This window comes from Chrysochloris asiatica, unplaced genomic scaffold (assembly GCF_000296735.1).
Source record: "Chrysochloris asiatica unplaced genomic scaffold, ChrAsi1.0 scaffold00013, whole genome shotgun sequence".
NCBI classification, from domain to species: Eukaryota; Metazoa; Chordata; class Mammalia; order Afrosoricida; family Chrysochloridae; genus Chrysochloris; species Chrysochloris asiatica.
The window spans coordinates 10,557,830-10,574,542 of NW_006408531.1; the positions used below are offsets into that span (position 1 = coordinate 10,557,830).

The following is a 16,713-nucleotide window of genomic DNA, read 5'->3' on the forward strand; positions in this document are numbered from 1 at the left end:
CTTTCTGCTCCCATAAAGATTTACAGCCTTGGAAACCCTATGCAGGGTCGCTATGAGTCGGAACCGACTCCACGGCACATAACAACAACAACAACAAATCTTCCTAAAGCGTACTTTTCTGAGGTGTGTATGAAGGCAACTATGGATTGTTTTCCCCACTGTGTTCTTTTACTTTTTAAATAATACATCAGAGTAGTTTTCCATTATAAATCATATGAAGGGCGGAACTGTAGTCTTTATTGACTATTAATAGAATCAAAGAGCCCTGAGGTAAAAGACTAAATTCTAAAATCAGAAACTCACAGATCGTCTTTTAGGCAGTGTGAGCCTATCAAATCACAGGTGGGTGGCAGCCAGTGGTGATCCTCTAAGTGGGAGGTGGACAGTGGGAAAGGGGTGATCTCGTTGTCTGACTGGGAGTAAAGAGCCCAGAAAATCCCACCAGAGTTCTGCCTCATTGGCAACACAGAGACTCAGAACAATAGACAGTACTTCCAGCTATTTGATCACATAATCTGTTACAGGCAGTCTCTACTCCCTGCATGCTAAATGAAGCTAATGAACTTGAAAAGAATAGATTAATATCTATAGACACTGGGCTAGAGAACAATCCATTCAGTTGGCATCAAAATCAAGGACTCTAAAGGCCTATGAAATAAAAATACAAACGTGTGATCCAATTTCCTACCCATATACTAGAAATAAAAAGACAGCTACCACAGTTTCATAGACTTGTCAACATTCCTCGATCATTCCTCAGTACTGGATGAGTCTAAGGATCAGGGTCAGCCCTGGCCCTGGTGGGGAGAAGCTGGGTGACTCTGTACAACTCACTTAACCTCTCTAGACCTAGATTTCCTTGCCTGTAAAATTAGGATGTTGGCAGGAATCCTCACTGAAAGGATTCATTTTTAGTATTTCAGTATTTCAAAAAGCATAACAGCACACACTAAGGCAACACCTTATTGTGATTATTTTTACATTATATAAGCTCACTCAGCAATTATGGATGAGAGCTATTCATATGCTTAAGTTTTTAAAAGGAAATTCATTAACTAATATGTAATTCACATAAGCAGTCTGCCTTCTAGTTGTACATGCAAAGTACTCAGAACAGTGCCTGACCTTTAATAAGCAATTTATTCAACCAATATTTATTGAGCACCTACTGGAGTCCTGGTGTGGTGCTGTACAATAAGACTGGACTGCTAACTATAAGACCAGTGGTTCAAATCCCTATGGTGGGTCACCATGAGTCAGAACAGACTCAAGGGCACTAAACAAAACAAAGTAGGAGGCATGGCCCTAGGTGTCAAAGATACCACAATAAATAAGAAACAAAATTCCCTGCCTAATAGAATTTATAATTATCAGTGGTAACATAAATATTACCACAAGATTAATGCTAATATACTACTGTTATTAAGTGCTATCAAGTTGGTTTTGACTCAAAGCAGCCTTGTGTAGGGTTTCTAAGGAGCAGTTGGGAGGTTTGAACCACTGACTTTGCAGTTAGCTATAATTTATATTATTCCCTAGATAATATAAAACATATTTATATTATTGGTATGCCTTACAGTACTTAAATGTTGTTGTTAAGTGCCATCTTAACGGTTCCGGCACATAGCAAACCTGCATAGGGTTTCTGAGGAATGGCTAGTGAGTTTGAACCACCGACTTTGCAGTTCAAACTGATCTTGAGGTCGAGTGCTTATCCTGTGGTGCCACACCAGGACAATATAAGGAACAAAAAAGAATTTTTAGTTGAAAGATTAGAGTACCATTGGAAAAGCTGATCCCAAGACCCTTTTCAACTCACTAGAGACTACTACAGCTCTAGAGAAAAAACAGAGTTGAAAAAGGTGTGGCCTGAGCTGTTAGCCCAGCCTCTTCCTCTGGTGCAGTTTTCCACACGCACATTCAAAATCCACAGCACATTCAAAATCCCAAAAGTTACCTAAAATTGTTACACACACACACAAATAGCCATCTGAATGGCTATGAAGGATCTTTGGTGGTGCTGTAGGGTAATCACTGGGCTGCTAATCACAAGGCTGGCAGTTCAAACCCACCAGCTACTCCAAGGGAGAAAGATGAGGCTTTCTGCTCCTGTCAAGATTTACAACATTGGAAACACTAAACAGGGTCACTGAGTGAGAATCAACTCAGTGGCAGTCATGTGGTCTTTGGAATATGGACACCTATGTGCAATAATGTGGAATAAGTTGTTGTTGTTGTTAAGTGCTGTCAAGTCAGTTCTGACCCATAGCAACCCAGTGTAAGGTTTCAAAGGAGCAGCTGGTTCAAAGCGACTTTACAATCCAGCGTATTAACCCACAGTGCCACACCAGGACTCTTGAAAATTACTGTTCTATTTTTTAAAACTTTAACTACCATAATTACTTTATATTAGTTGTCAACTAACAACAACCAACTACATGTTAGTTGTCCACTAACAACAACAATATATTTTTTAAAACTTCTAATCACTAATTATTTTATATAGCATTCAGAATACTTCCTTTGGTTTTAAACTGTGTTTAAAGAATAGCAGTGGCAGGAAGGAAGGACCTTAGTCTCATTTCCAAAGTCTGAACAAGGGAAATATCAAGAATGAGTTGTGTTATTTTCCTAGGATTAAGTCACTTTTTAGTTATAAAGCAACAGCTTGCCATTTGGGGGATACGATTCTCACTTCAGGAAGAGAAGACTGGCTTTCAATTACATAAACCAAGGCAATAGAGTACATGTCAGAGATGATCAATGGGATGCAATTGTCACTACAAATAGACTGTTCATTGGATCAATAAGGATGAATACGGCAATAGATGTAGAAAGTCAGCAATGTCTGACAAATAACAAACACAGGCACAAAATCCCCCCAAGGGGAAAGAGCAGTGATTAAATTGTTAGAAAGTTGCAATCATAGTCCTTAAAAGTAGAAGGCTTCACCTTAACCATATAGGATGAGAGGACATTCTTCTGCCGTACTGGTGTAATTGGACTTGTCCCCCAACCACATCTCATAAGTTTCCTAAGAGAATTCCTGACCTATTTCCTATACTCTTTGAACATTTGTCATTAAAATTCAGTGATCAGTGGAAAAAATGAATGCATTGCTCAAGACCTTTTAAAGTAAAAAATGGAGACAACATTGTTATTTCTAACCATAGAAGAGTTTGTTTCACTCGCTGCCTGTGGCAGGAGACATCATGTGGATGACCTCTGGATTTTCCTATACTGACTCTGAACGGCCAACATAAGAAAGGAACATTGCTGTTGTTGCTAGGTTTTGTAGAGTTAATTCCAACTCATAGCGACCTCATAAAGGGTTTCCAGGAAGTGGCTGGTTGGTCTGAACCATCAGCCTTGTGGATAGCAGTTCAGTGCTTATCCTACAGTACCACAAATTGTTGTTGTTAGGTGACATCGAGTTGATTCTGATTCATAGCAACCCTTTTGTAAAACAGAATGAAACACTGCCTAGTCCTGCACCATCCTTCCAATTGCTGGAACACGTGAGCTGATTGCTGCTATCAATGTGCCAATCCATCTCACTGGGGATCTTTCGGGGGTTTTTCTGGACCCTCCACTTTACCAAGCATGATGTTTTTCTCCAGGAACTCATAACTTCTGGTAAAAAGTCCAAAGTAAGAGAGACAAAGTCTCATCATGCTGGCTTCTAAGGAACAAGCCAGCTATATTTCCTCCAAAACAGACCTTTTTGCTTCCTTGGCACTTCATGGTACCTTCAACATTCTTCAGCATCACAATGCAAATGCATCAACTCTTCTACAGTCTTCCTTATTCACTATCCAACTTCCACATGCATATCAGGGTATTGAAAATACCACGACTTGGGACATGCCTACCTTAGTCCTCAATCTGGTATTTTTGCTCTTGTACACTTTAAAGAGATCTTGTGCCACAGATTTGCCTAATGCAATATGTCATTTGATTTCTTGACTACAGCTCCCCTGAGTGTTGATGGTAGATTCAAGGAAAATTAAGTCTTTGACAATTTCAATCTTTTCTCCATTTATCATACTATTCATTGGTCCAGTTGTGAGGATTCTTGTTTTCTTTACATCCATTCTGTAGGTTGTGATCTTTGATCTTCATCAATAAGTAATTTAAGTCCTCTTTTCTTTTAGTAGGCAAGGTTGTGTCATCCACATATGACAGGTTGTTAATGAATCTTCCTTCAATCAAGATGCCACATTCTTCTTCATAAAATCCAGCTTCTTGGATTTTTTGTTCAGAATACAGATTGAATAAATATGGGGAAAGAATACAACGCTGACACACTTTTCCTGTTTTTTAAGCTATTCAGTGTTCCCTTCTTTTCTGTGTAGTTTCTTTATTAGCACAATTCAATGTTCTGGAATATCTATTCTTTGCAGTTATCCCTAGCTTGTCATGATTCACACAGTCAAAAGCCTTTGGATAGTCAATAAAACAGGAGTAAACATCTTTCTGGTATCCTCTTCTTTCAGCAAAGACCTATCTGACATCAGCAATGATATCTCTAGTTCTATGTCTTCTGAATCAGGCTTGAATTTCTGTTGGTTCTGTGTCGACGTACTGTTGCAGCTGTTTTTCAGTTATCTTCAGAAAACTTTTTGTGGCCTGTGATATTAATGATATTGTTTGAAGATTCCGCTTTCCATTAGGTCACCTCTCTTGAGATTGGACACAAATATGGATCTTTTCCAATCAGTTGGTCAGATAGCTGTCATACATTTCTTGGCATAGGTAAGTGAGTGCCTCCAGTGTTTGATCAGTTTGTTGAAAGGTTTTAATTTGTATCCCATCAATTCCTGGAACTTTGTTCGTTGCCAGTGTCTTCTGGCAGGGTGGACTTCTTCCTTCATTACATTGGTTCTTGATCATATTCTACCTCTTGCAATGCTTGAACATTAATCATTCCTTTTGGGCACAGTGACTCTGTATATCTTCCATCTTCTTTTGATGCTGTCTGCATCATTCAATATTTTGCTGATGTTTCCATTGTTAAATGCCGTGGATTTGGTTCCAACTCATAGTGACCATGTATAGTGTTTCCACTGAGTTTTAAACTGCCAATCTTGCAATTTAAACTGACCTTGTAGTCCACTGCTTATCCTACAGCACAACATCAAGGCTCCCATAGAATGCTTCAATATTTCAAGTTGAAGCTTGATTTTTTTTTTCTTCAGTTCTTTCAGCTTGAGAAATGCTGAAAGAGTTCTTCCTTTTGGTTTTCTAACTCCAGGTCTTTGTACATTTCATTATAGTATTTGACTTTGTCTTTTTGAGCTGCCCTTTGAAATTTTCTGTTCAGTTCTTTGACTTCCTCATTTCTTCCATTTGCTTTAGTATGTCTTCACTAGAGAACACATTTCACAGTCTCTTCTGGCATTCATTTTGGTCTTTTCTTTCTTTCCTGTCTTTTTAATGACCTTTTGATTTCTTATGGTATCTGTGATGTCATCCCACAACTCTTCTGATCTTCAGTCATTAGTGTCTAATACCTGAAATCTATTCGTGAGATGATCTCTAAATTCAGGTGGTATATGTTCAAGGTAATATTTTAGCTCTCATGGAATTGTTCTAAAATTTTCATCTTCAGCCTGAACTTACAAATGAGCAATTGATGGGCTGTTCCACAGTTTGTCACTGGCCTTGTTTTGGTTGATGATATAGAGACTTTCCACTATCTCTTTCTAAAGATATGGTCAGTTTGATTCTGGTGTATTCCATCTGGTGAGGTCCTTGTGTAGAGTCATCTTTTATGTTGTTCTAAAAAGATATTTGCAATGAAGAAGTCATTGGTCTTGCAAAATTTTTATCCATGAGATCTCCAATATGATGTCTATCACCAAGGCCACATTTTCCATCTACTGATCCTTCTCCTTTGCTTCCAACCTTTGCATTCCAATCACCAGTAATTATCAATGCATCTTGATTATGTGTTTAATCAATTTCACACTAAGGAAATTTGTAGAATTCTTCGATTTCATCATCACTGACTTTATTGGTTGGTGTGTACATTTGAATAATCATGGCATTCACTGGTTTTCTTTTCTTTTCTTTTTTAGTTTTTATTGTGAATTGAGTGATAGTTTACATGGGACAACATCAATTTTACACCATCGTTTCATTGTAATTATTACAATCTCCTCCATGCATCATCATTCAACAGTGTTTGCTTCCATAACCTCTGGTTTTTGTGTGTTGTTGTTTGGGGGAGGTGAGGGAGATGTACACAAAACACTCAGGAATGTATAATCATTTAAACAACCAAAGGGCACATTCTGCAAGCCTGTCTCCTAGCTGCCAGCACACAGCCTTTCTCTTTCCATGAGTCTAGAGTCCTCAGCTGCTCGATTTCTCCATGTCCTCATCTCTGCTTCCATCTCTGGTGTTGCTGCTTCTCTGGATAGGGTCCCACATTCTGCTTATGTTATTCTCCATTGATGGTCCTAGGGTCCTGTTTCTGGACCGTAAGATTAACTGCTCCCTCATTTTTGTTAGGTACTAACTGGTTTTCCTTGTATGTGTATGGATGTTATCTTATCACGGACAGCATTGTACTTCAAATTAGATCTTGAAATGTTCATTTTGACAAAGAATGTAATGCCATTCCTCTTCACTTTCATTCCCAGCATAGTAAACCATATGATTGTCTGATTCAAATTGATTAATACCAGTCCATTTTAGTTCGCTAATGCCTAATATATTGATCTTTGTGTGTTCTGTTTCATTTTGACAACTTCCAATTATCCTAGATTCATACTTTGTATATTCCATGTTCTGATTATTAGTGGATGACTGAAGCTGTTTCTCCTCATTTTGAGTTGTGTCACATTAGCAAATAAAGGTCCTGAACATTTATACTGCATCTGTGTCATCAAGGTCAAGTCTGTTTTGAGGAGGCAGTTCTTCACAGTCATATTTTGAGTGCTTTCTGACCTGAAGAGCTCATCTTCTAGTACTATATTTAACTATATTCTGGTGCTACTCATAATGTTTTCAACTTCCAGCACTATATCAGACAATGTTCCATTGCTATTCATAAGGTTTTCAGTGGCTAAACCTTCAGAAGCAGTCTGCCTCTCTTGCTTCCTAGTCTGTCTTAGTCTGGAAGCTCTGCTGAAACTTGTCCATCATGGGTGATTCTGCTGGGATTTAAAATATCGGTGGCCTAGCTTCCAGCATTACAGCAATATGCAAACCATCACAGTTCTAGAAACTGACAGATGAGTGGCAGACCACGCCACAAATTGTTGTTGTTATTAAGTGTGTTTGAGTCGGTTCCACCTGACAGGAACCCTGTATAGGGTTTCTAAGGAGCAGCTGGTGAGTTTGAACCAATGACCTTGTGGTTGAGTGCTTATCCTAAAATGCCATACCAGGACTCCCACAAATGGAACCCATCAAAACTAAACTGGTATCCTGTCAGCATAATAGTGAGAAAGAGAACATTGCTGAACAAATAGCCAGAAAGTAAACTGGCCGTCTAAAAAGAAGTGTTCCAGTTGATAACTTGAGAGGTATAGAATCCACACAGGTTTGCTAACTATGACAGAGATCAAGCAGGCAGAAAAGCAGAATATCAGCACCAAACCAGACCAAAACCTACTGCCACTGAGTCCATTCCGACTGTAAATCTCAATGAGAGCAGACAGTCTCATCTTTCTTCTTTAGAGAAAGATATATGGGAGGAGAGCTTCTCATCTTCTTATTTTTAGATTTGAACAGGCAACCTTGCAGTTAGCAATCCAGTGCTTATCCTACGTAGCACCCCCAACATAGTCACAAGCAAATACCCAGAGTGGGTGGTGCGGAGACCTACTTCTCCATACTCTGTGTGTTGCTAACATCTCCTTGGTACAAGTCAACAGCAAATGAATGCGGAGAAGGAAAGCACAATCTGTCCAATTAGCATACCGAAAAAGAACTGTTTATGAGTGATCCTGAAGAGGACACGTCAGGAGGTGGACCACAGAATCCTGCCCCCACCTGGCTTGGGAGGACCAGTTCAGGAGACTCCCATATAACTCTGCTGGAACTACTGATAACTTGGAGAGAGAAAAGGGAAAAAATAAGAAAAAGAGGTTGTCATGAAGGGGGTTAGCCAAGAAAGTGAGTAAAGGAATTTTGGTTAGAAGTTGAACAGGATCAACTAGGTGTCACTGTTCCCACCCCCAGACCAGTGGGTAATGTGGGTAGCCAGTTCCATAGTAGCTAACTTAGGAAACAAAGTCTCAAACTGAAATTCCTCAACCATTGTTGTCATTGTTGTTAGGTGCCATTGAGTGGCTTCGGACTCACGGTGACCCTCTGACTTAATTCTAAACAGAATTAAATGCGACCTGCCCCTGTAGCATCCTTACTACTGCTGCCACATTGAAGCCCATTGCTGCTGCCCCTGGGTCAAACCATCTCATTGGGGTCGTCTTCTTTTTTGATAATCCTCCACTTTTTCAAGCATGATATCCTTCTCCAGGGAATGGTTCCTCCTGAAAACATGTCCAAAGTAGAAGAAATGTAATTTCATGCTCCTCACTTCTAAGCAGCACTCTGGCTGCACCTCTTCCAAAACGGATCTATTGGTTCTATTGGCAGCCCATGGCACTTTCAATATTCTCCTCAAACACCATAAGTCAAAAGCATCAATTTTTCTGCAGTCTTCCTTATTCTTTATCCAACTTTCTTATGCATATGAGGTTACTGAAAATCCCATGGCTTGGGTCAGTCACACCTTTGTCCTCAAATTGACATCTTTGCTCTTTAATGCTTTAAAGAGGTCCTGTGCAGCAGATTGCTTAATGAAATATGTCATTTGATTACTTGACTGCTACTTTCATAAGTATTGATTATGGATCCAAGCAAAATTAAGTCTTTGACAACTTCAATCTTTTCTCCATTTTTCATCATGTTATTTACTAGCCCAGTTGTGAGAAATTTTGTTTTCTTTACATTGAGGTACAATCCATACTAAAGGCTGTGGTCTTTGATCTTCATCAGTATGTTAAGTCCTCTTTGCTTTCAGAAAGCAAGGTGGTATCATCTGCATATGGCAGGTTGTTAATAAGTTGATCCATTAGTGAGCCCTGAAATCAATGCAGTGGACTCCAGCCAGTACACTGGAAAAATACAAACAAAATTGAGTCAAATATGTCAAAGCACATTGCACAAAGGACGTGCACTGTTGGATGCACTTTTTGTGTGTGTGAGTTAATAGAGTGTGCATGAGTCAGAGTATAATACTCTAGGCCACCTTCTTGGTCGTGAATGATGCCCTCGTGTCCCTTTAAACTATAAGCAGCCTTCAGAAAATCCATTGAAAAATTAAATTAAAATACAATGGAATTTTTTCATGAACTTTAAAAGCCTACTTATGCATCAAGGAGAAGTACATTAAAAGTACCATAGACTTCCAGAAAAACAAATAAATCTATGTTGGAAAAAGTACAGCCAGAATGCCCCTTAGAAGCCAGAATGGTGAGACTTCTCTCATACTTTGGACGTGTTATCAGAAGGGATGAGTCCCTACAAAAGGACATCAAGATTGGTAAGGTAGTTGTTGTTGTTGTTGTTGTTGTTGTTGTTAGATTTCACCAAGTTGGTACCAACTCATAGCTACCCTATGCACAACAGAACGAAACACTGCCTGGTTCTGGGCTAACCTAACAATTGTTGCCATGCTTGAGCCCATTGATGCTGCCACTTTGCAAATACATTTTGCTGGGGATCTTCCTCTTTTTGTCTGACGCTCCACCCTACCAAACATGATATCCTTCTCCAATGACTAGACCCTCCTGACAATATGTCTGAAGTATGAGAGATGAAGTCTGGCCATCCTGGCCTCCAAGGAACACTCTGGCTGCACTTCTTCCAACATAAATCTGTTTGTTTTTTGGCAGCCCGTGGCACTTTCAACATTCTTCTCTAACACCATAGCTCTTATGCATCAATTCTTCTATTTTCATTATCTTCCTTATTCACTGTCCAACTTTCACATGCATATGAGGTTATTGAAAATACCATGGCTTGGGTCAGGCACACCTTAGTCCTCAAGCTGACATCTTTGCTCTTCAACACTTTGAAAAGGTCTTGTGCAGCAGATTTGCCTAATGCAATACATCGTCTGATCTCTTGACTGCTGCTTCCATGAGTGTTGATGGTTGATCCAAGACGAATGAAGTCTTTGACAACTTCAATCTTTTCTCCATTGATAAGAATGATGTTTATTGGTCCAGTGGTGAGGATTTTTGTTTTCTTTACATTGAGATATAATCCATACCAAAGCCTATGGTCTTTGACATTTTATCAGTAAGTATTTTCAGTCCTCTTCACTTTCAGCAAGCAAGGTTGTATCATCTGCATATGGGAAGAGCCCCAAGGAAATGGGTTGACACAGTGACAGCAGCAGTGGGTCAAACAGAGATGGTGCAGGACTGGGCAGTGTTTCATTCTCATAGGGTCAGTTTGTGTCATAATTAACTAGGCCGCATCTAACAACCTAGAGCAAAGAACTGTAGGAAACCATTTAGACCACCGGCTCTGTGGCACACTCACTGTACTAATGGGTAACTGTGAAATGAGAGTAGGCTTGTGTCTGACATTTCTGTGGAAAATCCCTGACCTATGGAAAGAAATGTCAGTTTGTTGTTGTTGTTGCTGATGCCTACTACACTGAAACCTCTGCTGTTCAAAATCATTTGGAAATAAGTCCTTTAGACAGCAAGTTTTGTTTGTCCCTCCAACATATACCCCCGGAATTAAGAACCATCTAACCAGCTGGCTTTTCTTCAGTTGTTCTCTTCTCTGCTTTTAAAATGGGTATTCCACAGGCACCACCAGCTGACCAATTGGTGCCTTCCTTTTGGCCAATAATCCAACCTCCTGGTCTACCAAGGGCAGCGTCTGCTTCTTGGCTACTGAATGCTGCCAGTTGGTTTCTCCACATGAAAGACATTTCTGAGCCTATCTGATGACAGTTTGGGACTGTTCCAAACACTTGAAGGTACCAAAGACTCATTTAAAAATATAGGTTTTACCCACTTCAATTATACATATAAAATCTCTGCTTACTCTAAACATGCTCTTCTAATTTTTTTTTTTTTAAGTAAGATTTCATTTGGCCTATTGTCACTAGCAATCAAGTGTTTACAGTTCCCACCTGAAATGCAGGCTTTGGAAGGAAGAGTGCTGAGTCATAGAGTCACCCCTCCTGGGCTAGCACTGTAGCGTAAACACCAAGTCAGCAGTTCAAACCCATCATCTGATCCTTGGAGACCCTATACAGGGTTGCTATGAGCCAAAACCAGTGTGACAGCACTTAACAACAGCAAGCCATGTGATGTGTTTGTGTATCCCTTAGAAAAAGGCATCCCTTCCTCAAGACTCATTACTTTTTATCTGCAGAAAACTGATATGATAGACTGATTTTGATGAAAGGGCTGTTTGACCGCTCTCGGTTAGACACTGTAAATATCTGAAGCTACAACGTCTAGAGCACAATGGCAACGGTTTAGATGCTGTGCACTGATTCATACACAAGCAGCTGGAGGACAGCAGGCCGAGTCTCTGTCTGGCCCACATTCTCCTATCACTTCTGTTAAAAGCTCCATTCTTCCCTTCCGTTAAGAGCGAGTTCAGCACTCACCTTCTCCACAGACATGTGTCTCACAGGATCACAGCCATGCTTACCTGAGAATCCACTTTACTGAACTCTTAGCATTTTGCTCACTGTCTTCTCAAATTGTCTTTCTGTTAAGAGTGCAGGTCCCTCATAAATAGAATTCACATATTAAATGCCTTCAAACATGCAGTACATGTTCAATACCTATATTTAATGTTGAATAAATACTTGTTGGTAAACATTATAATGAAATTGTGCTGATATTCGATGATTTCATTTTTGTTTAAATAGCTGCTTCAATCATAACCACTGAGCATATCCCAGACATGATGTTGTGAATTTCTTTAAATCATTTTTCTTTTCAAATAATGAACAATGGCATGTTGTTTTGTTCTGGAAGCGTTCCGAATGCTGTCCTAAAATAGATCCACTTTGTCCTCTGTGTACAGCTTGCTCTCTACTCTGGAAGGTTTGAAGAGTTCCAGAGCACTCTGACAAAAAGCAATGAGGTGTTTGCCACTTTCAAACAGGAAATGGATAAAGTGAGTACTGCATATAACCCATGAAATATTGACATTTTGTTATTGTGACAAGCATTCTCCTTTCAGTTCATTTCTCTCTTGTGAAGTTATTTCGGTGCATTTCACAACGTAAGGAAAGTGTGGGTGAAATTTGTGTTGTATTTTTTTAATTCATAAGTATCTGGTAAATTAATCTTAGCAAGCGTATAGCATGACTAGGATATATTTTAACTCTGAGAAAGAGCAGGTTCTTTTTCTAATCCGTGTATAGTTTATAAAAAACAAAAGTGCTGGCAAATTAACATTATGTTGTAAGTACTGAAGTAAAAAAATACCTAATCTTCTAAAGAGAAAAAGAACTACTTTAGAATGTTAGAATAAAAAATATCTTAGGACGGTTCTTGAAAGGGAAAATATGCCCTATGACAGAATTGGCTGAAGTGAACTCCATCCAACTCAGGGTCCACCGTGTCCTCACTGTCATGACCTTTACCCTGAATTTCACTGTATTAGCTACAAATACAGATACCATTTCCCTTGCCTCACAAGGTTGTAAAGTTCAAATGAATTCATATATTTAAAAAGGGGGTTTCACTTCTTAAAAGTCTTTTGCAAATATGTGAATAAGGTTAGTAATATTACTATAGAATAGTGTTTAAATTTTGTTTCTACTCAGTGCTTTGTCAATACAAAATCAGCATCAGAAGTATGTTTCTAAGCACTAATGATTTTTAAGTGTAGAAAACTTCCTTTTAGAAACAGTTTTTGTAAAATCATATGATAAACTTCACACTTCAAGGAGCAAACTTAAGATTGTCTTTTAAAAGGCCAAGACTATCTAAAAGTTACAGCTTTCGATCAAGGATAGATTTATCCATTTTTTTAAAATGATTTTATTTACTTTTAAAGTACAGAATTTTCCTATTGAAGTATCAGAACAAGGGCCTATTTAAAGACTTTAGTAGCAGACTTGGAAATTAACCCCAAACATTTATATAAATGTGCATATTTGTATTTATCTGAAGTGTAGCTATAGATTTCATCAAATTCTTGAAAGGGTCCATGACTCTAAATGCTTATAAATTACTAACTTGGTTATGGTTAACATTTACAAATCACTGGAGACTCATTTAGATTATCCATATAGCCCTGGGGCTGACAGTACCGTAGGCCTAGCCTCTGGCTTCCAGGAGGGCACAGCCGAAGACAGCTGGCCCCAGAGCAGTCCATCCAGGGAAAAATGTCACTACATGCCTTGTCCTTCAGTACATCCAAGTAGAGAGAGAATCCTGAAAACCAGGAACCTGATTGAAAGATGCTGCATTTTATTCATTTCTGTATCTCCCACCCCCAGTCTAAGTCCAGGTGATACGCTTCCCAGTGAAGTGTCTGGAGGTACCCCACTCCACAAATGAGCCTCCTGGCCAAAGGCGCTCATCTTTACTTGTTGTTGGGCCTGGGAAGCCTACTGCTCTGTTTAGTGCCCTTGTTTCTGCTACTGCTGTGTCTCTGCCACTCTTCTGTTACTCCTACGGCATCACAGCTTTCTATCCCTGGGTTGAAAAAGTTCAAATTCGCAGGGATCTTGGGGTCCAAATCATGTACTCCACTCCTAACTCTTCTTCCTTGATAGTAGTGAGATCCCCTTCCTACTTCTGAAATGGTTCATTTTATACCAATGTGAGATCAATAACAATCATTCATAACTCAATCTTATCCTATCAGCGTCTTCTCCCACCTTCTCTTACCTAGATCTAGCAGGGAAACACAGTTGTTCAGTGCAAGTTACAAAGCCTATGGCTAGAAAAACCAATGAAGTAAGTAATTCACTGCACTGCAGTGTGACTACGTTTCAAATGTATCCAGGTCAACATTTGAACGGCTCAACAACCATGCCAGCTTTCTTATTGAAAGACTTCTACTGTTGGGACAGAGTAAAGCTATTTTTATTTTTAAATGAAAGAAAACAACAACAAAATAGTGTGCCCCTACGTGGCTTCCTTTTTCTTGAATTGACTCTGCTGCAAGTTAAGTGACCACCACTGACCTAGAAGGTTCAGAAATAAATCATGACTCTCCCCACTATCTTCATTCCTTGACATGAATTGCTTGTTTCAGCAACTGGAAGCAAAGAGAGTTTGCGTGATGCCATATAAGCAGTTAAGAATTCAATATGTTAACACTTCAGGACTAACATTAAAATGATCCAATTTCTGTAGACGACTAAGAAAATGAAGAAGCTAGAAAAGGACACAGCTACATGGAAAGCCCGCTTTGAGAACTGTAACAAAGCTCTCTTGGACATGATTGAAGAGGTGAGCACATTTTTCACATTGATTGATTTTTCCCCCTGTTGGCCATCAGTGAGAACCAACTCGACAGCCAAAAATAGTTATAGAAAATAATTATTAGTTAATACTACAAATGATTGCATTTGAAAAAGAGCTGGATTTCTTTGGGATATGACGTACTGTAATAAAATTAATAAGAACAAAGGTAATTTAGGAACGAGCCCAGACTCATAATGTGTTTTGGGGACTGAAGTCACAGGCTTTACTTACTGATTGAAAAGAATGTTCCAGAACAGCAGCACCTCTAAGTCTTAGAAACAGAAAATACTGCTACTTTAAAATTTTAGAGGTCCTCAAGGAGCTCTGGTAGCGTAGTGGTTATGAATCTGGCTGTGAACCTTAAGGTCTGTAGTTCAAAACTACCAGTCACTCTGCAGGAGAAAGATGAGGCTTTCTGCTCCCGTATAGATTTACAGCCTCGGAAACCCTGTACAGGGTCACTATGGGTCAGAACCAACTTGATGGCACTTAACAGCAACAACAACAACAGAAGCAGAAAGAAGCCTTGCAACTTTGTTTTCTGATGAAAATATACAAGGATATTGTTGTAGCTGTTGCTGTTGCTGAGAGTTGCTATCAGGTTCATTCCGATGCATGGTGACCCCATGTGAGCAGAGTAGAACTGTGCTCTGTGGGGTTTTCCAGACTGTGGCCTTCCAGGAGAGATTGCTAGGCTTGTGTTCCAAGGCACCTCTGGATGGGTTTAAACCACAAACCTTTCCGAGAGTAATTGAGAGCTTAACCCAACTGTTTGTGCCACCTAGGGATCTTATGGAAAGGATATGGTGATTAAGAGGATATGGTGATTAGGATACTCCCAGAATCTAGCACACACTGCAAATTTGAAAGTGATATCCTGACCAAGAGCCCCTCCAACTACCACTCTGTTGCTGTGGCCACAGCCTTGTAGACAAAGTCCTGCACAAATGGTTCTGCTGGTCTCCAGAGCGGAGCCTAGAAACTGTTTTTCATGTTGTCTTATGTGTGTGTTTATTTTGAAATCACAGAAAGCACTGAGAGCAAAAGAATACGAGTGCTTTGTGATGAAAATTGGGAGGCTGGAGAATCTGTGTCGAGCTTTGCAAGAAGAGAGAAATGAACTCTACAAAAAAATAAGAGAAGAGAAAATGCTTGACAAGGAAGACCAAAGTCAGCATACCTCCAATGAAGACACAGAATCAAGTGTGTCAGTCACTGAAGAGGTTGACGCTGAGGAGATCAGGAGTGTCCAAGAGGCTGTGAAAAGTCTGGCCGCAGCCTTCATGGTAATCCATCATCCACAGGCCCCCAACGACAGCCCATCCGAAGCAAGCAGGGATGCCATCCCCGAGGAGCCTGAGCAACCCTCGCTGTTCCTTTCACTTGAATCAAAGAGTCTCCTACCTCCCCCAACTCCTCAGGCCAAGGCCGAAGGAGGCAAAGAGACTGAACTTTTCCCCAAGACCATTGACCCCCAAGCTGGGTTGGGAGCAGAGGCCTGTGGGGAGGGCCTTCCTGAAGGAAAGGAGGCTGGTCAGCAACCTCAAAAGCCAGAAGCAGAAACTGCTAGTCAGACCTCACTTCCCCTAGTCCAGGCCTCCCTGCCAGTGATGGAGGTAAACGGTTCTGATCCAGCACCCCTGGCAAGTGAGGAAGTTTTAGCTGAGGGCCCTGGATGTGAGCCCAGTAGGCAGTCCCCAACATCAGCATCTGGGGGGTTACCAGCAGGGTCTTCAGGTGGGCCACAGCTGCCCAAAGTGGCTGACACCACCCTAGAGGGTGTAGACTAGCTTCACCATGACTACGAGGCCGTTCTTCCTCACTTTGCATCTTTGTCATCACAGATCTGAACCACATATAGAGGGCTCGGGAAGTCAAGTTGTTGTTTGTAGCAATGTGCCGTCAATAGGTTATGATTCATAGCGACCCTATATGGGATTCTCAAGGAGCAGCTGGTGAGTTTGAACTGTCTACCTTTCAATGAACAGTCCAGTGTTTATCTCACATCAGTGATTCTTGTTGTTAATTGCCGTCTAGTCGATTCTGACTCTTGGAGATGCTGCATAGGGTTCCTGAGGAAAAGTTTGAACCCCCAACCTCACTGTTCAAACCAACCTTGAGTTGGACTGCTTATCCTATGGTGCCACACCAGGACTCTGGACCCCAGTGATGAAAGAGACTTACCTAAGATCAAGACATTTTGAAATGTTGTGCAAGACACTCTGAGCCT

General features: G+C 40.2%; 1 protein-coding gene across 1 annotated transcript in view; it reads left to right on the forward strand.

The window, feature by feature from the left end:
* Window positions 1-16,273, forward strand: part of TXLNB (taxilin beta) — a 62,828-nt gene extending 46,555 nt beyond the window's left edge. Inside the window, exons 7-9 of the mRNA XM_006834618.1 lie at window positions 12,082-12,174; window positions 14,373-14,468; window positions 15,512-16,273. Of these exons, the coding sequence (XP_006834681.1) occupies window positions 12,082-12,174; window positions 14,373-14,468; window positions 15,512-16,273 (951 nt within the window). The remainder of the gene's footprint in view (window positions 1-12,081; window positions 12,175-14,372; window positions 14,469-15,511) is intronic.
* Window positions 16,274-16,713: the final 440 nt, after the last annotated feature.